The sequence below is a fragment of the Chiloscyllium plagiosum genome, unplaced genomic scaffold (assembly GCF_037043375.1).
Source record: "Chiloscyllium plagiosum isolate Xiang-an unplaced genomic scaffold, Cpla_swu_hap1 HiC_scaffold_5, whole genome shotgun sequence".
Taxonomy (NCBI): Eukaryota; Metazoa; Chordata; class Chondrichthyes; order Orectolobiformes; family Hemiscylliidae; genus Chiloscyllium; species Chiloscyllium plagiosum.
This window is the reverse complement of record NW_028270143.1, coordinates 56,630,630-56,657,740: the sequence shown is the minus strand read 5'-3', so window position 1 is coordinate 56,657,740 and position 27,111 is coordinate 56,630,630. Positions and strand designations below refer to the sequence as shown.

The window sequence follows — 27,111 nt, the reverse complement described above, 5'->3', positions numbered from 1 at the left end:
GGATAACAGGTTGAGGGTGTAGCCAGCTACAAAGACCGTTCAGTTGTTTAATTACTTCAAAGACGATTGGGGATTGTCATTTTTTTTACATTTGATGAAGGGATGTGGGCGTTGCTGGCTGGGCCAGCATTTGTTGCTCTGGAGCTGCAGCAATCCTTGGTACAGAGGGATACTCACACTGCTGTGAGACAGCAAGTCCAGGATTTTAAGCTAGTGACAAAGAAAGAAAGGTGACATAACTCCATGTCAGGATGCTGTTGGTTTGGACAACAATTTGCTGTTTTGATGGTCTAACACATCTGTTGTTCTTGTCCTTCGAAGTGGTAGAGTCCACTGGTTTAGACGTTGCTGTTAGAGGAACCTTACTGAGTTCCTGCAGTGCGGCTTTAAGCAGGTGCATATTGCTGTCACTGGACATTGACAATGAAGGAAGTGAATGTCGAATGTGGAAGGTGATGGGTGCGATCCTGAAAAAAGAAACTGCTTTGTCCTGGATGGTTTTGGGATTTTTTAGTGTGACCAAGACTGCAATCATCCAGACAAATGGAGAGTATTCCACCACACTGCTGACTGTACCTTGTACAGGCTTTGGGGAGTCAAGTAATGAATTACTCAGCACAGAATTCCGAACGTCTGACATGATCTCATACGAACAGTATTTGTTTGGTTAGTCCAGTTCAGATCTGGTCAATGGTAACCCCCAAGATGTGGATAGTGGGGGAAATCAGTGATGATTGGCTATTATCCCAACCTTCAATCAAATTTTAGAACAACACAGTCATTAGCTGTAGAGTATCCAATGTCACCTCTACCCCACCCCTCGCTCCCCAGGGGTCAATCCATCAGAGCTGAATCTTTAGTTTTTAATCATGATGTGAACTTGCCCTGCTGTGACACTATAGGGATAAATGAATTTAGTAATCTTGATTCACTAATCTACACATTTCACATGAAGGCTACATCCTCCATCAGCTTCAAAAAATGACTGCCATCTTATAGAAAGCAAACGCATTCTATACAGGGGTGGCTCTGCAAGTGGATAACAGTTTACCTTTCACACCTTCTAATCCTGCCAGCCGAAATTGGTTCGCTGCTAATTGACAGCTACATCAGACAGGTTATGCAGACCTTGTTTGGAAGGAGCAACCCAAAATGTCAATTCTCCTGCTCTTCCGATGCTGCCTGACTGGCTGTGCTTTTCCAGCACCACATTTTTAACACTTCCTGTAAGAGGCAACTGCTGAGAAAACAGACTATTTCCAAAGTGGCAGGATCTCCATTTGTACAGTAGATGTCACCTTTGTACTTCATAAATTGTTCAGATTGGTAACTACCTCTTCTCAAACAAAACGAACTGCTGTATCACCTCACATTTATATGAGGTGTGACAACTTTCGGCCATGGCTCAGTTTGGCAGCACATTAGCTTCTGAGTCAGAAGGTTGTGGGCTCAAGACTCACTCCAGGACTGAGCATAAAAATCAAAGCTGAAGGTTTTTTGTTTTGGATAAAACGTTCAACCAACATTGGCTGCCTTATGTGCACGTAAAAAGAGCCCATGGCTAATATGGAGAAGTGTAGTGCATTATGCTATGTCTGGTACAATCAGAATCCCCCTCCATTACAACGTATGAAAAACCTCAGAAAAAAACAGATATAAGTGCTGTGAATAATCGCTTCATCTCAGCATAAGCACACAGAGGCAGGCTGTGCAGAAAGGGGTTAATTCAAATATCACAGCAAGATTGATGCATTTGAGAAACTGGATCATAAACAGTGCTACAAGAGAACCACCATCGTATTAGTCAATTAAGAAATTGAGATCGCCCCAATCATCAACAAATGTCAGACATTGGTTGTCAAACAGGACCATTCACTCCTGTCAAGGAGTAAAGAATTTACATTCCCAAAAATTTTGAGGCCAGGAAACTCTAGCCATGTAATGGAATTACTCTCTCCAATGGAAATAACATGAGAACTGTGTGTGACTGCTATCCTGCCTACAATCATACAGTACAGAAGAGGCCCTTCAGCCCACCAAAAATACTCTACTATGTATACTCGTTCACTTTCCCACGCTCGGCCCATAGCCTTGAATGTTATGACACTTCAAATGCTCATCAACATTCTTTTTAAGTTTGTGATTTTCCCATCTGAACCCTCTGCCAAGACAGTGCATTCCAGATCCCCGTCATGCTCTGGGTAAAAGAGCTATTCCTCAAATCTCCTCCCATTGAATAAACTAAAAATAAGTAGCAGCTAAACACTGGGAAATTCAGCAGGATGACAACAAGAGGTGTGCTTGTGATACTGTGCTGTGAATAATCATAAAAAGAGAACAAAACCAGAGACTTTACTGTAGTCCAATAAAGGATCAGGACCTGTCAGCCCAATTCAGGTTCACAATCAAAACCAATCGAGAAGTTACATTTCAGCCAAATCACAGTGATCTTAATAAGGTTAGTAAGAGTTTTGGACAAAATCTTTTAGATTTACCCACATTTTAATCAGCTATGACCGATTTGGCTGATTTTGTTTGATTATTGGGAACTGCAGTTTAACTACAGAAGGCTTCAGCTATTCTTCTTGAGTAATCATAGAAGGATTTGCTTTGGGGCCAGCAACTTTAATGTTTTTGTGTTATCTGAACTGTTATAGAAGTATCTTGTTTGAAGTTGAAAACGTGTACTTTACCTTTAAGAGAGAGTGACTGCTGTTCTGCGCTGAGAGCTTACAAGCACGTGTCATATGACTAAATAGCAGTCTCAGAATGTGCTGGAAAATTGAAATTATGTAACATTTGGCTGTGAACTGGATACCTGAATTGGTTGCTGTTTTGACAACAATTTGAATTGAACCAATCAGTTTAAATTTGGGGCGGCACGGTGGTTCAGTGGTGAGCACTGCTGCCTCATAGCACCAGGGATCACTGACTCGGGCGACTGTCTGTGTGGAGTTTGCACATTCTCCCCACATTTGCATGGGTTTCCGCCCCCAATTCAAAGGTGTACAACTCAGGTGAATTGGCCATGCTAAATTGTCCATAGTTTTAGGTATATTACATAGAACATAGAACATAGAAGAATACAGCGCAGTACAGGCCCTTCGGCCCTCGATGTTGCGCCGATCCAAGCCCACCTAACCTACATTAGCCCACTATCCTCCATATGCCTATCCAATGCCCGCTTAAATGCCCATAATGAGGGAGAGTCCACCACTGCTACTGGCAGGGCATTCCATGAACTCACGACTCGCTGAGTAAAGAACCTACCCCTAACATCTGTCCTATACCTACCCCCCCTTAATTTAAAGCTATGCCCCCTTGTAATAGCTGACTCCATACGAGGAAAAAGATTCTCACTGTCGACCCTATCTAAACCCCTAATCATCTTATACACCTCTATCAAGTCACCCCTAAACCTTCTTTTCTCCAATGAAAACAACCCCAAGTGCCTCAGCCTTTCCTCATACGATCTTTCTACCATACCAGGCAACATCCTGGTAAACCTCCTCTGCACCCGTTCCAGTGCCTCCACATCCTTCCTATAGTATGGCGACCAAAACTGCACACAATACTCCAGATGTGGCCGCACCAGAGTCTTATACAACTGCAACATGACCTCAGTACTCCGGAACTCAATTCCTCTACCAATAAAAGCCAGTACGCCATATGCCTTCTTCACCGCACTATTTACCTGGGTGGCAACTTTCAAAGATTTGTGTACATGGACACCAAGATCCCTCTGTCATCCACACTACCAAGTATCCGACCGTTAGCCCAGTACCCCATCTTTTTATTACTCTTACCAAAGTGAATCACCTCACACTTAGCTACATTGAACTCCATTTGCCACCTTTCTGCCGAGTTCTGCAGCTTATCTATATCCCGCTGTAACCTGCCACATCCTTCCTCACTGTCTACAACTCCTCCGACTTTCGTATCATCCGCAAACTTGCTCACCCAACTTTCTAACCCCTCCTCCAGGTCATTTATAAAAATGACAAACAGCAATGGTCCCAAAACAGATCCTTGCGGAACACCGCTAGTGACGGCACTCCAAGATGAACCTTTGCCATCAACTACTACCCTCTGTCTTCTTCCAGCCAGCCAACTCCTAATCCAAACCTCCAACTCACCCTCAATGCCATACCTCCGTATTTTTTGCAGTAGTCTACCATGGGGAACCTTATCAAACGCCTTACTAAAATCCATATACACCACATCTACCGCTTTCCCCTCGTCCACCTCCTTAGTCACCTTCTCAAAGAATTCAATAAGGTTTGTGAGGCACGACCTGCCCTTCACAAAACCATGCTGACTATCCTTGATCACATTATTCCTATCCAGATGTTCATAAATCCTATCCCTTACAATTCTCTCTAAGATTTTGCCCACAACAGAAGTGAGACTCACCGGCCTATAGTTATCCCTACTCCCCTTCTTGAACAAGGGAACCACATTTGCTAGCCTCCAATCTTCTGGCACTACTCCTGTAGACAACGAGGACATAAAAATTAAGGCCAATGGCTCTGCAATCTCCTCCCTTGCTTCCCAGAGAATCCTAGGATAAATGCCATCAGGCCCAGGGGACTTATCTATTTTCACCCTTTCCAGAATTTCCAACATCTCTTCTCTACATACCTCAAAGCCGTCCATTCTACTTAATTGTGACTCAGTACTCACATTGACAACAATGTCCTGTTTCTGATTGAATACTGATGAAAAGTATTCATTCAGTGTCTCCCCAATCTCTTCAGCCTCCACACGCAACTTCCCACTACTATCCTTGACTGGACCTATTCCTACCCTAGTCATTCTTTTATTCCTGACATACCTATAGAAAGCCTTAGGGTTTTCCCTAATCCTACCAACTAAGGACCTTTCATGTCCCCTCCTTGCTGCTCTTAGCTCTCTCTTCAGGTCCTTCCTGGCTACCTTATAACTCTCAATCGCTCCAATTGAACCTTCACGCCTCATCTTTACATAGGCCGCCCTCTTCCATTTAACAAGGGATTCCAATTCCTTATTAAACCACGGCTCACTCACACGACCCTTTCCTCCCTGCCTGACGGGCACATACTTATCAAGGACACTCAATAGTTGCTCCTTGAACAAGCTCCACATATCAATTACACCCTTGCCTTGAAGCTTACTTTTCCAGGCCACACATCCTAAGTCATGCCTCACAGCATCATAATTTCCCTGCCCCCATCTATAACTCTTGCCCTGTAGTGCATACTTATCCCTCTCCATCACTAGAGTAAAGGTCACCGAATTGTGGTCACTGTCCCCAAAGTGCTCACCTACCTCTAATTCTAACACCTGGCCTGGTTCATTACCCAGAACCAAATCCAGTATGGCCTCACCTCTTGTTGGCCTATCTACATATTGTGTCAGGAAACCCTCCTGCACACATTGGACAAACAAAGGGAAATGGGCCTGCATGGGTTTACTCTTCAGAGGATTGGTGTGGATTTGCTGGTCTGAAGAGCCTGTTTCCATACTGTTGGGAATCTAATCTAATAATAATAATTATGCCCCAGGATACTAAAAACCAATCGCGTTTGAATTTATTGTTTTGCCAATATTAAACCAATGAGATGATCCGATGTTGGGGATATAAAAAAAGGCAGGCAGTTTGAAAATCAGACAGAGCAACTGCCATTAACACAAATCCAAGAAATTAAGAAACTCTCTCTATCAAAGGTACCCATTCATATGAAACATATTCACGGAATATGGCTAAGCAAATACCAAGTGAAATAATATACCAATTGCCTCTAAATCATAATTTTGTTTGGTAATGGGTTGATAGAGTCTGCTTTATAGAGCATCCAGCCTAAATTACTGCTCACCCTAGTCTACTGCCAGATGGGATTCCTGGTGTACCATGTCATTCTTTAAATGTTAAATGCAACTGGAAATTCATTGGAACAATTTTCAGGTAGGTAGAGTTAAGAGTTCCTTTCATTAATAAAAGCACAGATCCACATCTGTTGGATGCTAGGACATTGAAGTATATTTCAAACCCCAGCTAAGATTGATTTCTGATCATGTCTTCGCCTATTTGCAATGTATGTGGGAGTGAATGGTTTTTGGGATCAAATGCTGTTCAAACGTGAATTGCACTTTGCCAATGGCACTTGCATATCAAACATTGGCATCTCAGTGATGTTCACAGCAGTGACTTGAAAGGGGATGAATGCTGTCCAAAAGCATCTCATCACTTGTGGATCTTCTAAGGATGCTGTAAGAAGAGGGGAATATCACTTCAAAATGAATCCTACAATATGACCATGTATGCCACTGAATGCAATAAAAAATTGAATGGTTGAAGTGAATCTGCAATGGGAAGGGGTCAGACCATAGCTGGCATAACCTTTCTGATGTAACACACTGGTCCCTCAGTCAATGTGGTATCTTTACCAAGTTGGTGCACATAATATGAGCAGGTCTGTGATGGAGCTGAACGTATGGTTCCAATGCAGGGACCAGTCTTGGGGGGCCCTCCAGTATAATCCAGGCAGAGTGTGTTACGCCATTCTGCTGTACAATGGTCTGCATGAGTGGAGTAGGCTACAAGGTAATGTGCTAGATGCAGAGGAGCTAGGGGAACAAGAGCAGTCTGTTGAGAAATAGGACAAGGAGGGCCAGGGAGTGGGTAGGAAGATGCTTGACAGAGCTGTTACACTAGATGCTTCAAGCCTAACATGACCTGATTCATACGCGCTTCTAGCTGATGAGAGCAGACCAAGATGGATTATCACTGGTCATGATGCCAGCATTTAGTTTGCATTGTGGGCCTGAACTGCAGCCTCTGTTGGTTCATTTACATTTATTTTTGCTGACTGTCAATAAAAGCTCATGTTTGGAGTTGTTCGATTGCTTGCCTGTATGAGATATTCCCCTACAGGATAATGATATATTGCAGGTCTACAGTTCATATGAAGGACAGAGCCTAAGTGAGCTGGAGAAGGTGCACAGATTGAATGCAACTAAGGACAGTTAATCCATGGGACTGATAGTTAAACAGCGACAATGGTGAGAGAATGGGACTTTATTTGTGAGGGGAAATCAGTCATGAGTAGTGTGTCAGCTACTGTCCCATTATGTTCCTGGTGAGGGATAACACCAGATTGGCAATGCTTCTATGGGAGTATGGTGGCCACTTAAATATAGTGCAGTGCAAAGGGATGCCAGTCTTTTGGTAGATATCCGCTGAACGGCGAGTTGGTCTAAGAACAGCATGTGGTACGATCAGGAGAGAACAATGCTTTAGAGGCAGGGACAGTAGTTAATAAGGCAAGCTTGGTAATATGCAGTGAGAAATCTTGTTAGGTCTTACAGCGATAAATCCTCCAAGTAATTTGATCCAAACGCCACTTAGCAAAAATACTTACATTTCAGCCCAAAGTTAAAATTTTAAGACACAAACCTTTTCTTGGATGATAAATGGTGTATATATTTATATTCAGATGGTGAGGTAGTAGATTTAAGATGAGAGGGAAAATATTTAGATTAGATTATTTACAGTGTGGAAACAGGCCCTTCGGCCCAACAAGTCCAGATCAACCCACAACCCTTCACCTAATACTACAGGCAATTTTAGCATGGCCAATTCACCTGACCTGCATATCTTTGGACTGTGGGAGGAAACCAGAGCAACCGGAGGAAACCCACGCAGACACGGGGAGAATGTGCAAACTCCACACAGTCAGTCGCCTAAGGTGGGAATTGAACCCAGGTCTCTGGCACTGTGAGGCAGCAGTGCTAACCACTGTGCCACTGTGCCACCCAACTGAGGGGTAACTTTTTCAATCAGAGGGTGGTGTGTGCATGGAATGAGCTGTCACAGAAAGTGGTGGAGGCTGGTACAATTACTGCATTTAAAAGACATCTGGATGAGTACATATTTAGGAAATTTCTAGAGGTATATGGGTCATATGCTGGTAAATGGGGACTAGATCAGATTGGGATGTCTAGTTGGTGCAGAAGAGTTGGACTGAAGGGTCTGTTTCTGTGCTATATGACTCTATGTAGCAAACACTTACTTGCTAGGAATGTGTTTTTTTCCATTAGTTCTTGTACTTTCTTCTCCAGGTCTTCCTTCGATTCTAGCTGTGTAAAGCGGTCTAGTAACACGCAGGATGAAACATTCACCATCAACTGTGAGAGGACAGTGATCTGTTGTATAACTGGATCTTCCATTGCTTTGGTGACTGCTTCTTCTGAAAAAATGTAAAGTTTTCAAACTTTAATTTAAAAGATCATTATTATTTTTATTCTTGTCTACTGACTTTCTTCCTCCTCACATGCTTTCAGTACAGGGTCAATTGCCCATTCCAAATTGTGAAACTAATAAATAAGTGCATATAGGATATTTTGCAACAAAGGATACAAAACTACTAATAATCAATCCAGGTTTCAGATTATATCAACATAGATGTTTTTTTACAATTATGACCACACTGAGGTGGTAGCTGCCTTTTCTCTCCCCAACATAAAGCCATTCAGATTAACAGTAGTGTCTGAGATGATTTCGTAATCACCGATGCCCCAGAATGAAGATCATTCTAGTCTTTGTGGTTTAGTACCCCACCATGTGGTGCATTTGTGAACTAAGACATGCCACTATCGAAGTTGATAATTTCATTTGATAGATAGTCAATCATTTTGTTGAGAAGTTGGCTAATCCTATTCAGATCCAAATTCCTGATCACAATGATTGTCTCCTCATGCTTAATGGAAGACTTTAATGACAAGGAGAGAACAGAATCCAATTTAGGTAGCTTCAATTATTTAAGACTTCTATTTACTAATTAGTTATTGATAAAGCACAATGACTATACATTAAGTATCCTTTAGAAAGAGCACAGACGCTTTGAATATGACGGAAAAAAAGTAGCACATTATTGAATTAATCTAATTTTGTATACATAAATTGTAATATAAAAAATCTACAGTCTATTTCAAAAGAAACTGATAAGTTATGTAAGAGGACCTAATACTTATTGATAACAGAAAGTATTATAATATTATGTGATAATACTTATTGCAATTCATATGATAATCTTTCCCCACATTCACTTTTAGAATAGAAGAAGTATCTATAACAATTAATACACTTAATACTTCAGAAATGTTTGAGCTATGGATGATTCTAATACCCAATCACCAGTTTAAAATGATCACTTATGTATAATAAAAGCTTACATTTACCACACATTAAATCAAATCAAAGTTAAGCTACCTGCCTCAGGCCTCTGCTAGTACATAAAGATATACATGCTGATGGTGACATTGAATAAAAAAGGTCTTGGAAATTTAGTGAGTAAGGGAGTTAGGAGAAGGATATGCTCCTTTGCTTTTTATAACTTTTTTACACATAGGAATTGGTTCTCAATCTATCACAGGGGAAGAATCTAGATCTATTCTGGAACTAATTTTTACAGTAGTAAAGGAGCTGATGGTAACGATCATAAAATACAGAAAAAAGTAAATAAATAACTGAGTAAAATAACTATGCAGTGAATTAAAACATATTGAGGTTGGTAGCATGGCTAATATTATGGCTGCACCATATGGCAGGCACAGGACATCAGTGTCATCCAGGATAAATCTATTGATAATGTTTGTGACTTGAAGAGCTTCAGTTCAAAGTCATTGATCTGGCAGTCAAACTGCAGACCCCACTCAAGGAGAGGGGGTGGGGGTTACCTGGACCTGTTCTGCCAGGAAATAGTCTCACCCTTAGGATATGATCTTCTGAGTCAGTCAGTGGTCAAGGACAAGGGAGAATGGCTGCAAGATGGATGAGCACACTGATCACAGCACTGTGGAATAGAAAGCTTTAATAAGTATGGGGACTAAAGTGCAAAGTAGTGATTGCAGGGTAAGTATCATGAGAGCGATTGACATCATACTTTGCAGCAAAGAGCAATAATCCAAGCAATCCTATATTGCTTGAAAGATATCAGGATTCAGGATATCTGCTTGGAACTGGAAAGGAGCCTCACAGTGAGAAATAACAAATCCAGTTACTGTGTCCATGCGGGTATCAATGACATAGGCAGCATAAGAGCTCGGCACCAAATTAAGAAGCAGAACCTCTCTTAGGTAATTGTCTCTAGGTTATTAACTGAGTCACATGAAAATTGACATTGGGCAAACAGATTAGAGAAATTAATACATGGCTCAAAGATTGGCTTGCAAGAGTTTTGTGAGGCAGTAGAGCGAATAGGGAGAGTGAGGCTGCATTTTTAGGAATTGATATCTGAACTCTGTTGGACTATTGTTCTGGCAAGCCATGTAATAAAAGAAAGAGTTCTAGTGAGCCACATAACTAGACACACAGAGAGGATTTTAAACTCAATAATTGGGGCAAGGCAAAATTTAGGAATATGGGATAAATCGACATGTAGCGGCAATGAACAAGATTAAGTTGTGAATATGGGAAAAGATAGAACCCAACAGGAAGGGATAGAGAGTATAAAGTAAAAAGCAAATCAGCAGATAATGCTAGAGGTTACAAAAATAAAAGAAAGGTGAAAGTAGAAAAATCAGCATTCCCTTCTTCTGAAGTGATTAAAGAAAATCTACAACTGTGTGTGTCATATATATGGATGACATTTAAACACATTATTGCAATTAAAACAAAGCTAAATAAAAGGGCACAGCAGAAATATCTAGAAAATAAAAGCTGTACCATATTGTTGTAAACTTTCCAAAAGTTTATCAAGATCAATATCCAGTTGAGACTGAATGAAACTGCGTATAAAATTGTTCTGCAAAGCCCCCTGAAACAACAAGAGTTTCATTGATGTTACACTTGCTTATTACAGATGTCACAAATACATATTAAAATTGGCAAATTGGAATAAAGGTAAATGAGCATTTCCAAATGATTGCATTAACACTAATCAATACATAAAAGAACCAGACACTAGGTTGTTTTCTACTTTGGCCTGAACTTTAACGTTGTCATACAAGACATATTTGCATAGCAAGTGAATGCTTATGAATAGAATTAAGTAAGTGGCACATTGTGTTTGAATAGCAATCAAAAATGTTGAGAAAATCATAACTAAATGAACTATGCTCATTTTATTAATATGACATGACATAAATTTGGCACAAAGATGGCATGCACCCCATGTTCAGAAACAAGTAAAGTAAAAAGGTCAAGTAATATTTCACAAACGTAGTTCCCTTTTAACTTTAATTTGGAGGCAAAGTCAGATCCTTGTCAGGTGTAGGACCAGACTTTACAGACTGCCAGGTGTCCTAATTGCTTGGCTAAAACATCAGGGGTGAACCTGCCCTCATAGCAATATTTGGCAAATTAACACTGAGATCAGAAACAGTCCTGAAAATGAACTTCAGATGGGTTCAGGGTTATTATTAGGATCAGACTGCTGGGAGCCAATGAAAGTGAAGGGGTGCCAGGCAGGTTTGAGTAGCTCGGTGGAGGAGAGTAAAAAGGTGACCCTGGTGGAGGTCCCTCCAATGGGCACAAGGGATTCAGAGCAAACATTTCCCATGTTTCCCCTGCCTGACATGAACCACACAGCTAAAGCTGCCAAGCTTCCCTCATGGCCTGGGCTTCTGTTTATCATGGGCAAGGTCACAACAGGGTGGGATGGAATCTTTAAATATTCACAATAAGCTCAACTGTGGACCAATGGCTTGCTGTTTTCATCATGCCATCTGTAAATTTTGAAACGGTTTGAATGAAGGTCACATTATAGTTTTTATTAAATATTCTTTTGTGGAATGTGAGTTTTGCTGTAATCCATGTTTAATTGCTTATGAATTAATGGCTTTCTTGGCCATTTCTGAGGGCAGTTAAGAGGCAACGTTGCCGTGGGTCTGAAACCATGTGCAGACTAGACAAGTTATAATGTTGAACGCTTCATTCGTCACCTTCACTTCTGTGGGTGCTTCTTTGGGCATAAAGATTGGAGGGGTGCTGGAAAAGGATAGCCAGTCAGGCCGCATCCAAGGAGCAGGAAAATCAATGTTTCGGGCAAAAGCTCTTCATCAGGAATGAGGCTGGGAGCCTCAGGGGTGGAGAGAAAAATTGGAGGGGGTGGGGCTGGGGGGGAAGGTAGCTGAGAGTGTGACAGGTGGATGGAGGTGGGGGTAAAGGTGATAGGTCAGAGAGGAGGATGGAGCAGATAAGTGGGAAGGAAGATAGACAGGTAGGACAGGTCATTAGGGCAGTGCCAAGTTGGAAGGTTGGAACTGGAGGAAGGTTGGGGTAGGGGAAATGAGGAAACTGGTGAACTCTGCATTGATGCCATGGGGATGAATGGTCCTGAGGCGGAAGATGAGGTGTTTTTCCTCCAATTGTCGGGTGATGAGGGAGTGGCGATGGAGGAGGCCCAGGACCTACATGTCCTCAGCAGAGTGGGAGGGAGAGTTGAAATGTTCTGCGGTGGTGTTGATTGGTGCGGGTATCCTGGAGATGTTCTCTGAAGCGCTCTGCGCGAAGGCATCTGATCTCATCAGTGTAGAGGTGACGCATCGGGAGCAACGGATACAATAAATGACATTTCTGGAAGTGCAGGTGAAATTTTGAATGTGGAAGGCTCCTTTGGGGCCTTGGGCGGAGGTGAGGGGGGGAGGTGTGGGCGCAGGTTTTGCAATTCCTGCGGTGGGTGGGGGAAAGTGCCAGGACAGGAGAGTGGGTTGTTTGGGGGCGTGGACCTGACCAGGTAGTCACGGAGGGAACAGTCTTTACGGAAAGAGGGTAAGGGTGGGGAGGGAAATACATCCCTGGTGGTGGGGTCCATTTGGAGGTGGCGGAAATGTTGGCGGATGATGCAATTTATGGAGAGGTTGGTGGCATGGAAGGTGAGGACCGGGGGTTCTGTCCTTGTTGCTGTTGGAGGGATGTGATTTGGGGGCAAAGGCGTGCGATGTGGATGAGATGTGTTGGGCATTTTCAACCAAGTCGGCCGGGAAATTGTGGGTCTTTAAAGAATGGGGCCATCTGGCACGTTCTATGGTGGAACTGGTTCTCCTGGGTGCAGATGCCATGGAGCCGGAGGAATTGGGAATACGGGATGGCATTTTTTTAGGAGCTAGGGTTGGAGGAGGTATAATCCAGGTAGCTATGGGAGTCGGTGGATTTGTAGAAAATGTCAGTTTCCCTGGTCCCCAATGCCTCATCTTCACTTTGGACATCAAATCCCTATATGCCTCCATCCGCCATGACCAGGGCCTCCAAGCCCTCTGTTTCTTCCTCTCCCAATGTCCCCACCAGTACCCTTCCACTGACACTCTTATTCATTTGGCTGAACTGGTCCTTACCCTCAACAATTTCTCCTTCGAATCCTCCCACTTTCTCCAGACAAAAAGGGTAGCAATGGGCACCCGTATGGGCTCCAGCTATGCCTGTCTCTTTGTCAGCTACGTGGAATAGCCTATCTTCCGTAATTACACCGGCACCACTCCCCATCTTTTCCTCCACTACATTGATGACTGCATCAGTGCCATCTCGTGCTCCCATGAGGAGGTTGAACAGTTCATCAACTTCCATCCCGACCTTAAATTCACCTGGACCATCTCTGACACCTCTCTCCCCTTCCTGAACCTCTCCATCTCCATCAACAGTGACTGACATTTTCTACAAACCTAACGACTCCCACAGCTACCTGGATTGCACCTCCTCCCACCCTGCCTCCTGTAAAAATGCTATCCCTTAGTCCCAATTCCTCCGCCTCTGCCGCATCTGCTCCCAGGAGGATCAGTTCCACCACAGAACACACCAGATGGCCTCCTTCTTTAAAGACCGCAATTTCCCCTCCCACACAGTTGAAAATTCCCTCCAAAGCATCTCATCCACGTCCCACACCTCCGCCCTCGAACCCCACCCCTCCAACCGCAATAAGGACAGACTCCCCGGTCCTCACCTTCCACCCCACCAATCTCCACATAAATCGCATCACCCACCAACATGTCCACCAACATGTCCGTCACCTCCAAACGGACCCCACCACCAGGGATATATTTCCCTCGCCACCCCTATCCGCTTTCCGTAAAGACTGTTCCCTCCGTGACTACCTGGTCAGGTCCACGCCCCCTAACAACCCACCCTCCCATCCTGGCACCTTCCCCTGCCACCGCAGGAATTGCAAAACCTACGCCCACACCTCCTCCCTCACCTCCATCCAAGGCCCCAAATGAGCCTTCCACATCCATCAAAGTTTCACCTGCACTTCCACACATGTCATTTATTGTATCCGTTGCTCCCGATGCGGTCTCCTCTACACTGGGGAGACTGGACACCTTCTCGCAGAGCGCTTCAGAGAACATCTCTGGGACACCCGCACAAATCAACCCCACTGCCCTGTGCCCAAACATTTCACCTCCCCCTCCGACTCTGCCAAGCACATGCAGGTCCTGGGCCTCCTCCATCGCCACCCCCTCACCAGCTGGCGCCTGGAGGAAGAACACCTTATCTTCCGCCTCAGGACCCTTCCATCCCAGGGCATCGATGTGGAGTTCACCAGTTTCCCTCATTTCCCTTCCTCCCACCTTCCCCCAGTTCCAACCTTCCAGCTCAGCTCCGCCCTCATGACCTGTCCTACCTGTTAATCTTCCTTCCCACCTATCCACTCCATCCTCCTCTCCGACCTATCACCTTTACGCCTACCTCTATCCACCTACTGCACTCGCAGCTACCTTCCCCCTGGCTGTACCTCCCCTCCCCCCTATTTATCTCTCCATCCCTGAGGTTCCCAGCCTCATTCCTGATGAAGAGCTTTTGCCCAAAAGACGATTTTCCTGCTCCCCGGATGCTGCCTGACTGGCTGTGCTTTTCCAGCGCCACTCTAATCTTGACTCTGATCTCCAGCATCTGCAGTACCCACTTTCACCTCTTTGGGCATAAATCCTCTCCCTGCTCCTTGGACCCTTTCAGCCATCTCCATTACCCCTACTCCACATGGAACCCCTTTTTTTTGCCTCTCACCTTCATCAAGAACTGTCCCTGTGACACTGGTTGCCTTAATTTTGCAGCTCCCTAACTCATTCTAATCTGTTTCCGTCTGTACTTGCCATACTTTGTTCTCTCAGGTCTAACCCTAATTTTCCTGACAAGGGTGGTACTGTTGTCATCTGGTGTACTAATCTTTGTCACTGGCCTCATCTCTCTGGAGATCTTCCTTCCAATTTGCCACCTCCAGTCTCCTAAGCTCACACAACCCGCTTCTATCTTCTTCCCAAAATCCATACACTATATAATGCATATGAATATTTAAGAGGCTACAGTTCACAAAGAACTATAAGCATTTCTCTCCATTCGGGATACACTTAGTTAGGCATAGTTCAAGGGGAACCACTCAATAAATGTGGATTAGGGTGAGGAGACAGGCCTCCATGAACAGCCACAGCTAGAAATTGAGTCTGCATTCTTGGCTGTATTCCGTATCACACTCTAATATATGGGTGAGTTAACTAACCCCTTCTATATAAATAGAAGAAGCTTTCCTATAAACAAATCATCAATATATATTCTGAATGTGAAGATAAACTTATACATCAAAGTCATTGTCATGATAACTTAGGTGGCCATCGACTACAGATCTAATATATGGAGGCAATATTGTTTATCCAATCAGTAAGATGAAAACAAACATTTTCACTCCACTTTCATAAAAACAAAGTGATGCCAGTTCTTAGATACCTGAAGCTGACTTGACTGAAAGTTTCCTTGTTTCTCCAAAAGGCTTGAGGATTTCAGCCAAAGTTCAGCATAGGTCTTCAGATCATTAACTACGCTGAATATGCTGTTGGACTGAACAAAACACAGAAGAAAATAATAAGCATTGCATCTACACCAGTCAGCTGCAGTAATAAGAAATCAGCTTAAAAATCCAGGGGTTCCTGGAGAAACTTTGTTGCACAGCAATGGCAGAAGACAATGTGAGATTTTCACAGTTGTCTCCCAATTTTGCCATTGGAAATCTGATGGTGTCCTCATACCTTACATACTAATTTTTTGAAACTTTAAATGGATTCCCAGCACCCCATGACAAATAAGCAGGAGTTTGTTAGGATTCAAAACAATATCCTATTTATGTTTTAGAACTGCAACTTTCATGGAATGATAACTTTCACAGAAAAATAGATGAAGCATATGTACTGCAAATCAGTCCAATTTCTACTTGAATACAGAGGGTAAACTGCCCATTGGAGGTCTCTCCATAATGAGGACATTTTTGCGATTTTATTCATCACATTTGTGAGATCAGAATCCGCAGTGTCCTCCTCTGGGCTCATAAGGACAGGATGTGTCGCCAAAATTGTGTCCATTTAGTATTCAGCTCAAAAGTCTCCTCAACTGGGTTAACAAAATGATTGGAAACAAACAAGGGAAGATCTCATCTCTATTATTTGTAATGAAACTGAACATAAAATCATAATGAATACATTCATATTACCACTGGCAATTGTTACCAAAAGAGACAATTTCCTAATTTATAAATTGGTTAAACTGAGTGTCTTGAGAAAAGGCTGGAGCATTCACTTTTGACTAGTATATACAACAGATGGTAGCAGACTAGCCGCCTGTTATTCATCCCCTGATGTCCCCTCACATGAATGTCAATGAAGAGGAAGTTTGAGCAGATTGTACAATGGGTAGCAGATTGCTTGCTTTATGATGCTCCAAAGTTGAAGAGCACTACATTACTCATATCTTGCATACATATACAACATATAATCAAACCACAGTTAGTTCTTCATACGTGAAAACCATTGTTATCCACAAGATAGTAAGTGCAACTTCCAAAAATGTTCAGATGTAAAAAAAGAATCAACCACACTAGCGTGGGTCTGGAGTCACACGTAAGTGAGATTGGGTAAGGACAGCATATCACTTTCTCTAAAAAACAGATGGTGAACCAGATGGGTTTTAAATAGCAATCTGTTAGATTCATGGTTGAGGTTTTCTAGCTTATAGACTAAGTGTGGAAGCAGGTGTTTGGCTCACTGCCCCATCAACAAGAAAGCTCAGTGAATCATGTTTCAATCAGTATGTTAAGAGCTGACCAGTAAGTGTCTCAGCAAATCGCAGGCCTTGACATTGAAGTTCTGCCTCATCAGAAGTTGTCAGATGATCAGAGACCAATAGTTTCTAGGTCCTGTATTTTTCTGCCAGAGGCCTAACCTTAAGGGGCTCTAATGGCAAGAAGATAATTTTCTCTCTTTAGAGCCTCACAGAGTGCAGGTCAGAGGGAAAAGAGCATCTTGAAGTTGGATGCAAGGTCACAGGATAGCTTTCTATAGCCATCCCATTCGCCCCAAATGGTTCCAGTTTCAGGCATATGGAAGCCCACTTGGGAAACCAGGCAATTATGTACCTGCCAAGAAGGAAGATAAACAAACTAGTGGCAAGTTGAGACCTTTAAATGGCCATTTATCAATGGCTGAAGGACTCAATTTCTGGTGAGTTGAAATTAATTTTTTCATCCAGCAGTTAATTGCTGCAGTGGACAGAAAGGGGCAGGATCTCTCCAGGGCTAACTGATTTAATGATCTTGCCACCTAGCGAGGGGAAAATATTAACCCACTCGCCATTGCTGATACTAGATTTTTAATCACAGATTTATTTGATTTTCAGAATTTCAGTGTATAAAAGTTAAACATGCTTTTCAGTGTGACATGTTAAAATCATTTTCATCAATGCTTTCAAAGCTCGGTGGTTAGCACTGCTGCCTCACAGCGCCAGGGACCCAGGTTCGATTCCCACCTCGGGCGACTGTCTGTGTGGAGTTTGCATATTCTCCCCATGTCTGTGTGGGTCTCCTTCAGGTGCTCTGGTTTCCTCCCGCAATCCAAAGATGTGCGGGTCAGGTGAATTGGCCATGCTAAATTGCCCATAGTCTTCAGGGACATGTAGGTAAGGTGCATTTTAGTCAGGGGTAAATATAGGATAGGGGAATGGATCTGGGTAGGTTACTCTTCGGAGGTTCGGTGTGGACCTTTTGAGCTGAAGGGTCTGTTTCCATACTGTAGGGAACCTAATCTAATCTAAGATATCCCGATAAAAGATCATCTTGCTATAAAGTTAAAAAGTCACATAACACCAGGTTTTAGTTCAACAGGTTTATGCTGGTGATGTGTGATGTGTAATTTTTAACTTTGTACACCCCAGTCCAACACCGGCACCTCCAAATCATGACTACCATCTTGCTATATTAGTACATGTTTAAATTGATTATCAATATCCTTAAGCAAAACAGAAGGGAGAACAAAACAGATTAACAGTTAATACCTTCAATTAACAAAGAGCACTATTTGCATGCAAACGCTAAGAGGTAGAAGGATCTTGTGGTGTAGTACCCATGTACATATCTCTAAACCAGAAGGCCAGGGTTTGAATCTCACCTTAAGAGAGGACAGCCATGAAGATATGCAACAATATATCCAAGCGTGTTTATGAGGGAAAAACTCAATGGGCATGGTCGTATAAATCAGGTTGTAGTGTGCTATTTAATGGACAGTCATTTTACATCTTTCCTGATTTTTATTTTTGTTAAGCCTATCCATTTTGATTTACTATCCACCATTTCACATTATTGCACAGTCAAAATCCAGCTCCAAATATGAAAGACAAATTGTAACTGTATAAAATCATCAGTTCTGGCATATTGAACTCTCTCACCTTGTCCATTAGTTTCTGTATTGGAATCGTCCCTGGAGCATACAGAATTTCACCAAGTAGCAATGGTTTCAGGAAAGTCCACATCAAGGGTCCATTTGGTGCTTTTAAAATATCCTTATAAAAGCTCAAGCAGTAGGGAGCTGGTGCAGCCAAAAATAAACAGCTATTAACAAGCTTTTTTATATCTCATATCAAACAACAGTATTCATCTTAAATCAGAATTGACTACAAAGGCTAGCAACATGGTTACAGTCTTAGAGTCATAGAGATGTACAGCACAGAGACAGACCCTTCAGTCAAACTTGTCCATGGTGACCAGATATCCTAAATTAATCTAGTCCCATTTGCCTGCATTTAATCTGTATCCCTGTAAATGTTTCCTATTCACATGCCCATCCAGATGCTTTTTAAATGTTATAATTATAAAAGCCTTCACTACTTCCTCTAGCAGTTCATTCCATAAACACATCACCCTCTGCGTGAAAAAGCTACCTCTCATATCCCTTTCAATCTTTCCCCTCTCACCTTAAACTTATGCCCTCTAGTTCTGGACTTGCCCACCCCAGGGAAAATACCTTATTTATTTATCCTATCCATGCCCTTCATGATTTTATAAACTTCTTTTACATCACCCCTCAGCCTCTGACGTTCCAGGGAAAATAGCCCTAGCCTATTCAATATCCTCCTTTAGCTCAATCCCTTCAACCCTGGCAACATTCTTGTAAATTGTCTCTGAACCCTCTAAAGTTACACAACATCCTTCCTATATCATGGAGACCAAAATTAAATGCAGTATTCCAAGTGGCCTAACCAATTCCTGCATGGCCGCAACATGACCTCCCAACTCCTATACTCAATGCACTGATGAATAAAGGCAAGCATGCCAAATGCTTTTTTCACTATCCTTTCTACCTGCAACTTCACTTTCAAGGAATTATGAACTTGCATTCCAAGGTCTCTTTGTTCAGTAACATGCCCCAGGACCTTACCATTAACTGTTGTAATGATGCTCTCCTTTAAAAATATTATGCTGTCCTTGACTTAGTTTTCAGAAAGGTTGTAAAAAACACAAACTCCAGAAAGTCTGGGGTTGGATGGATTTTAGGGCCAATTTGATTATAGCTAACAGATACTGCCTCAGACAAAGGGCTTTCAAGTTTAAGAACAGTTTTACAATGAAAGGGGAGTGGCATATTCTTCCAGCACCATTTTTCTCTGGTATGGCTATTCACTGAAAGCAGTCAAGCAATTGAAAGAGCTGCTCCTCTCTCTCTCTCTGACTTCTCTCCTGTAAGGCCCGTGTTTGATTTTACCTTTTGTGCCAACAGGTGTTTATGGGGATTGTTGCAAGAATTGGAACAGCATCATTAATTTGGGATAATCTGTTGATAATCGCAGGGGGTGGCAGATGGGGTCTAACTCAATGTGTTTGTTAATAGAGATCTGGTTGGAATGTCATACTTCTAGGAATTCTAGTGCATGTCTTTGTTTGGCTTGTCCTAGGATGGATGTGCTGTCCCAGTCGAAGTGGTATCCTTCCTTATCTGTATGTGAGGATACTAGTGAGAAAGGGTCATGTCATTTTGTGGTTAGTTGATGTTCATATATCCTGGTGGCTAGTTTTCTGCCTGTTTGTGCAATGTAATTTTTGTTATAGTTCCTGCACGGTATTTTGAAAATGACATTAGTTTTGCTTCTTGCCTGTACAGGGTCTTCCAAGTTCATTTCAAGCTGCTGTTTTAATATGTTGGTGGGTTTGTGGGCTACCATGATGCCAAGGAGTCTGAGTAGTCTGGCAGTCATTTCCGAGATGTCTTTGATGTGGGAGAGAATGGCTAGGGTTTCTGGACACATATTGTCTGCTTGTCTGGGTTTGTTGCTGAGAAAGCAGCGGACTCTGTTCATTGGTTCATTGGATTTTTGAATACATGGTATAGGTGATTTTCCTCTGCTCTGCGTAGTTCTTCAGTGCTGCAGTGTGTGTTGGTTCATTGAAATAATGTTCTGATGCAGCTTTGTTTGTGGGTGTTGGAATGATTGCTTCTGTAGTTCAATATTTGGTCCATATGTGTTGTTTTCCTATAGACGCTGGTTTGAAGTTCCCCATTGCCTGTTCCCTCTACTGTGACATCTAGGAATGGCAGTTTGTTGTTGTTTTCCTCCTCTTTAGTGAATTTTATGCCAGTAAACTATTATTGATTATCTTGAATGATTCCTCTAATCTATTTTGTTTAGTGATAACAAAGGTGTCATCCACGTAGCGGACCCAAAGACTGGGTTGGATAGTTGGCAGAGCTGTTACTGCCTCTGCTGTGACCTTTTTTGCTATCAACGACACGAGTTACATGATATTAACTGAGGCCAAAGTAATAAATGTCTAAGACAGGTTAAATAGTTAAAATCTGGAGTCATACATTCAGAGCCTTGGTCCTTATCTTTATCTTTCATCTCTGCATTTGTACATCATTTTCCTCAACCAGCCTTAAAGATCGAGGAGAATTCTTTGCCCCCTACTACTAATGTATCCTACTACTAATGTAATATTTAAGGTACTTTTATGTGGTCAAAAGTTCAACACAAAAACAAAAGTAAGAGTCCTCTACTTATGTAAACTAAATCTATGACTAAAGTTACTTCAGAAAGATGACTAGGGTGAAGCAATTCCAGACATTTAAACATACAATGATGTGTTCCCGTGAAACTTCCCTTTTTAATGTAATAGAGCCTCATTGTTGTCTGTTCTCTCCATACTCTATCCCTTGAATACTGGATTATTTTAACTGTCCACATCTCGTTCCACTCTTACCAGCTGATCTTTCAGCCATATTCGCATGCCGTCCCTTCCTAAATCTCTCAGCCTTCCATCTCCACCTTTCTGCTATAAGTTGATTCAGAAAGCACAAACCATGAATTGTAGTTTGCTCCATATACTTTCACAGCTGACTCACATTTGTACTTATATGTACAATGGGCAGAAAATTGAAGATTAGAATGTTAATAATAATGTTTTGTTATTAAATGCAATAGAATACTTGTGTTCTTGGCTTTGCCAAATTCTCCATTAATTTTGGCTTTCCTGCAAAAATCTGGGGTCATGTGTAAGTTCAATGATATTCTTTGCTATATTAATAAGAATGGCACAGAGTTGGGCTTTAATCAATATAGATTTTGTGTAGCACCTGAGTTTGGGTCATTTGGCATTCCAGAAGAACATGTAAATCAACAAATTAACTGCAAATCCAATTTCATTTTGAAATATTAATGACAACAAAATATATTATTTCTTGAAGCATGATCTTCATTCTCATAAGCTGTTTGAGCACGTTAACAGTAATTAGGGCCAATGTAATCATGACCAAACCTCCTCCACTTCCTGTTACCTCTTCTCCTATGCTTGCCTTACTGGAGTACATTAATATATGTGCCTGGTGCCACCTGTACCTTCAACCATTGACTATAGTTTTATGTATAAGTCAAGACAACAAGTCAGCAAGCTATTCGACCATTCAATGTATCACTGTTAAGCTCATCATGCACAAAACCCTCTAGATGGATTCAAAAGACAGAAATTCAACAACAATGTGTAGAAAAGTATCTTAAATTACCTTCTCATTCTCAGTGATCATTGACCCCTTGAAGACTGACACGGACACATTCCCCAACCAGATGAAATAGTTTTATCCTATTGGATATCTAAAAATCCTTCTTGATTTTGAATCTCCCATTTAAAACTCCCCAGCTTTCTCTGCCCATGTGAAATATGAAGTTTCTCAGGTTTTCCTCATATTTATTGATTCCATTCCTGGTAACATCTTGGTAAATCTGCAATGGATAAAGCTCACTGGACAGGATTTTCTGTCTCACCAGGGTTTTGCTCCTCTTGATGAAAATGTTGATGGAAAGCCTGTAATCCTCAACCCCGCACCCTACTTAAGTAAGCTGTCCTATGGCTACCTAATACTTGGCAGTGTATTAATTATTTATTAGTTATTTTATTTATTATTTTTATTAATTATTTTTTATTAATTAATATTGAATGTAGTTCTTTGTAGGACCAGAGTGGAAGCTTTAGCAAGACAGGCACAGTATTGGGGTCCAGGGTGCACAGGGTGGGACAGATCTACACCCCCTCTTTTCCCAACCAATTGGTGGATTTCAATCTGGTTCCATTCTCTGCCAAACATTGCCTACTGAAAGGCTTTAATTGGCCTAAAGATGTATGTAGCACCCAATACTTTGTCTTCCATGTTTAAAACTGCAGTTTTGTTGGGAGCAGGTGGGTGAGTGCCAGAAAGGAACACAATTCTACACAATTTGCCACACTAATTCTATCACCAGTTTGGTCTTCATTTCTCTGAAATAAAATATTTAAATGTGACTAGAAAAAGGGTATTTTAGTTACAAACAATAACACCAAGACATAACAGAACTGTCTCCTCAATTTAGCCAAATACTCTTACTGGTATTTGTAGGAACATTGTATTTGATTAAATCTTCCTCGGTGACTGTGTTGATTTGTGGTAATTCTGAGAACATCATTGCATCACCGAATAAGCTGGTTGATTGTGTCCTACAAATTGCTTTGGAGAGAGTCTGAAAAGAACCACTTGCAGAAATCCTCAGAGACCTTTCTCTAACATTCTAGACAGAGACAAAAAACAATATCAGTCAGTTTTTAAACTTCCAGAATTATAAGGAAAGCATGGCATAGGATGTTGTATTCACAGCAATGCAATGAAGGATAGAACTGAAACTTAATCTTCATACAATTTGAAGTTTTATCTACTTGCACCCATACACTCCAAAGTAAAGTCCCATCTTTTGCAAAGGTTAGGTTCTTCTAAAATATTGTAAATTATTTTAACAAATGGCAAATATGAAAGCATGAGATGCATGCACAAAACACTTTCTACTGCAACAAGGATGTTTTCTTTTACTTCTTTCTTTAAAATCACTGATAAGGGAAAAATAGATTTACAGTGGGAGAAAAGCTATGTACGTTTTGCAGAGATAAGTAAATTTAAGAAGGGCACACAAATGGTGGCATTTGGCTGAATGACCTTCATAACAAAATAACTCCAATTCCTGTTTGTTCCTGCATAATATTCTTAATCAACATAATCAATACACTGGGGCAAGTGCACTTAAAACCAGACTTTCTGGCCCTGAGGTCTTTCTTTCTATGTACAGGTGCACAGCTGAATCCCTGGTTAATGCTCAGCACCTAAATAGATTAAACACTCAACTGCCATACCATTAAGATGTCGGTTCTTTATAAAGTCAAGAATTTAGTTATTTTTCACAGGTATTTGTCACTTAAGAGTGTTATATTTATGTGCTCTTGCAAAACTGGACTTGCACCCTTCTATTTTAAAGTTCAATTTAATAAAAACCTGAAAATCTATATCAGTAGGTATGTTTTTATTTATAAAAACGTCTTGTAACTATAAGAAAAAATGAAAGTGAACTACCTCAAAGATTATTATTTCTGGAGTATTACATGTGCCACATGTCAACAGGTGTAGGGTCAAGCAGATTACAGAATCAAATGGATAGTTTAAAATGTGATATGAAAAGAACAGTTTAGATTCATTGAGCAGTACTGGGAAAGAAGAATGTGTTCCATTAGGGCTCCATGTAAGGTGAGTTGGCATCACTGTCCTGGCAACCAGAGAAGCAATGCTGCAGACAGAGCTTTATGCTACAAGAGTTAGGCATTTGGATATTTAAAAATAAAAGTCCAGAATTTAATTGGACAAACAACATAGAAACAGGCTGCATCATCTAAAAGTTCCTGCTGATAATAATGATATACCTGAGTCTCATCCTGACTTTCTTTATTTAAATAGCTTTATGACTCCAGAAACCAGGAAGTCTCAAGGCATCAGGGCCTTCTGCTAATTAACATGTACTGCCCTCCCACAGCTGATGAATTAGTACTCCTCCATGTTGTACATCACCTGGAGGAAATACTGAGGGTGGCAAAGGCTTCAAACATACTCTGGGTGGGATATTTCAAAGTCCACCAGCAAGAGTGGCTCGGCCACAGCACTACTGATCAAGCTGGTAGGGTTCTAAAGGATATAGCGGCTAGACTGGGATTGCAGCAGGTGGTGAGGGAACCAACAAGAAGGAAAAATACACTTGACCTCATCCTCACCAATCTGTCACCTGCAGGTGCATCTGTCCATGACAGCATCAGTCATAGTGACCACTGTACAGTCCTTGTGGAGACAAAGTTCTATTCTCATGTTGACAATACCTCCATCATATTGAGTGGCACTATGACTGTGCTAAATGGGACAGACTTCAAACTTATCTAACAACTTAAGATTGGACTTCTATAAGGCGGCCATCAGCAGCAACAGAGTCATGCTTGTACACAATCCACAATTTCAGGGTCCAGCATATCCCCCACTCTATCATTAGCATAAAGCCAAGGGATCAACCTTGGTTCAATGGAGAGTGCAGGAGGGCATGCCTGAAGCACACCTGAAGATGAGGTGTCAACTAAATGAAGCTTATATGCAGGACTACATGTGTTCCAAACAAGGTGTTAGATGGAGATAAGGACTTCCAGAACTAACAAATCAGATCTAAACTCTGCAGTCCTGCCACACCCAGTCATGAATCATGGTGAACAACTAAACAACTCAGTTGGATAAGGTTCCACAAATATCCCCATCCCCTATAGTAGGGCACCCCAGAATATCAGTGCAAAAGGTAAAAGCTGGAGCATTCACAACAACTTTCAGCCAGGTGTTCCAAGTACGTGATCCACCTCAACCTCCTCTGTGGTCTCCAGCATGAAAATGACATTCATCAGTCAAAATGATTCACTCCACATAATATCAGGATAATGCTGAAGGCACTGAATACTGCAAAGGCTAGGGGTCCTGACAACAGTATTTCTGAAGATGTGTGCCCCAAAATGTGTTGTTACTAAAACCAAGCTGTTTCAGTACAGCAACAACACTGACATCCATCCAGCAATGTGGCAAACTGCCCAGGTCTCCCATGCACGCACAAATAAAACAAATCCAACTGACCAATCACTGCCCCGTCAGGCTATTCTCAATCATTAGTGAATTGATAAAAGTGGTCATGGACATCAACATGTCAAGGGGCACTTACTAAGGAACAAACAGCTCATTGACGCTCAGTTTGGGTTTCACCAGGGCAAATCAGCTCCTAATCGCATTTCAGCCTTGGTTTAAACATTGACGAAAAAAGGTAAGCTATTGGTGTGACGTGAAAATGACTGCCCTTGACATTTAAATTTGGCATCAAGGAGCTGAAGCAAAAATAGGATCAATGACAATTCTGGGAGAAAACTCTGCTTCCGGTACCTGGTAGAAAGGGAGATGGCGTTGATTTTTGGAAGTCAATCATCTCAGCTCAAAGGCATCATGGCAGGAGTTCCTCAGGGTCAATGTTTTTCATCAACCTGTTTACATGTGCTATGACATACCTCTGGAACTGGTGGAAAACATAGAAGATGGGAACAGGAGTAGGCCATTCGGCCCCTCGGACCCGCCATCAAATATGATTTTAACTGATTTACAAAGTTTACAAGATTTAAAAGGATATTGTCAGGGTTGGAGGATTTGAGCTTTAGGGAGAGATTGAATAGGCTGGGGTATTGGAGGCTGAGGGGTGACCTTATAGAAGTTTATAAAATCATTTGAACAGGAAGGGTTTAGATGGATATGAGCCAGGTACTGGCAGGTGGGACTAGATTGGTTTGAGATATCTGGTCGGCATGGACAAGTTGGACCAAAGGGTCTGATTCCATGCTGTACATCTCTACGACTCTATGATCAGTGAGTTCAAAATCTTAATTCCGCTCTCCTCCCCAAATCCTTCGATCCATTTAGTCACAAGTGCTATGTACATCTCCTTCTTGCAAACATAATCTTCTGGCTTCAACCACTTTCTTGGTAAGGAATTCTACAGGCTCATCACTCTCTGAGTGAAGAAATTTCTCCTCATCTCAGTCCTAAAATGTTTACCCTTTATCCTGAAGTTATGAATGAATTAAAAAAATCTTTTCAGCTTCTCCCTCATTTGCTTGTCCAAGCTTCCTCATAAATGCATCAAAGTCATTGGTTTCAATTACTCTGTGTGGTTCCAAATTCCCATCATTCCTTCAATAAAGTTTCTTCAAACTTCCTATTGGATGAATATCTTCTAGTTACATGTGAAGTAATAGAAATGTGTAGCAGTTTGAGTAAAGACAACCACAGTAAACTGGAAAGAAGTGAAATATTATTGGTCAAAACATTTAGGGATACGAGTACATCATCCAAATGAATCCATGAAAGGAATTGTGGTTTAAAAAACCTCTTTATCTCAAAGCACAAAGTATTTGTAACATGATGGACAAATAAACAAAGAAAATAGAGGGTTGAGTTACTGAATCATAAGAAACAACATAT

General features: G+C 41.7%; 1 protein-coding gene across 1 annotated transcript in view; it reads right to left on the bottom strand.

Annotated features, from left to right (window-relative positions):
- The window catches only part of LOC122549894 (ATP-binding cassette sub-family A member 13-like), a 277,518-nt gene that overhangs the window by 107,100 nt on the left and 143,307 nt on the right, over positions 1-27,111 (bottom strand). Inside the window, exons 25-29 of the mRNA XM_043690092.2 lie at positions 23,134-23,314; positions 18,674-18,813; positions 15,692-15,802; positions 10,706-10,796; positions 8,052-8,228 (exon numbers count right to left, since the gene is read on the bottom strand). Coding sequence (XP_043546027.2) covers positions 8,052-8,228; positions 10,706-10,796; positions 15,692-15,802; positions 18,674-18,813; positions 23,134-23,314 — 700 coding nt within the window. The remainder of the gene's footprint in view (positions 1-8,051; positions 8,229-10,705; positions 10,797-15,691; positions 15,803-18,673; positions 18,814-23,133; positions 23,315-27,111) is intronic.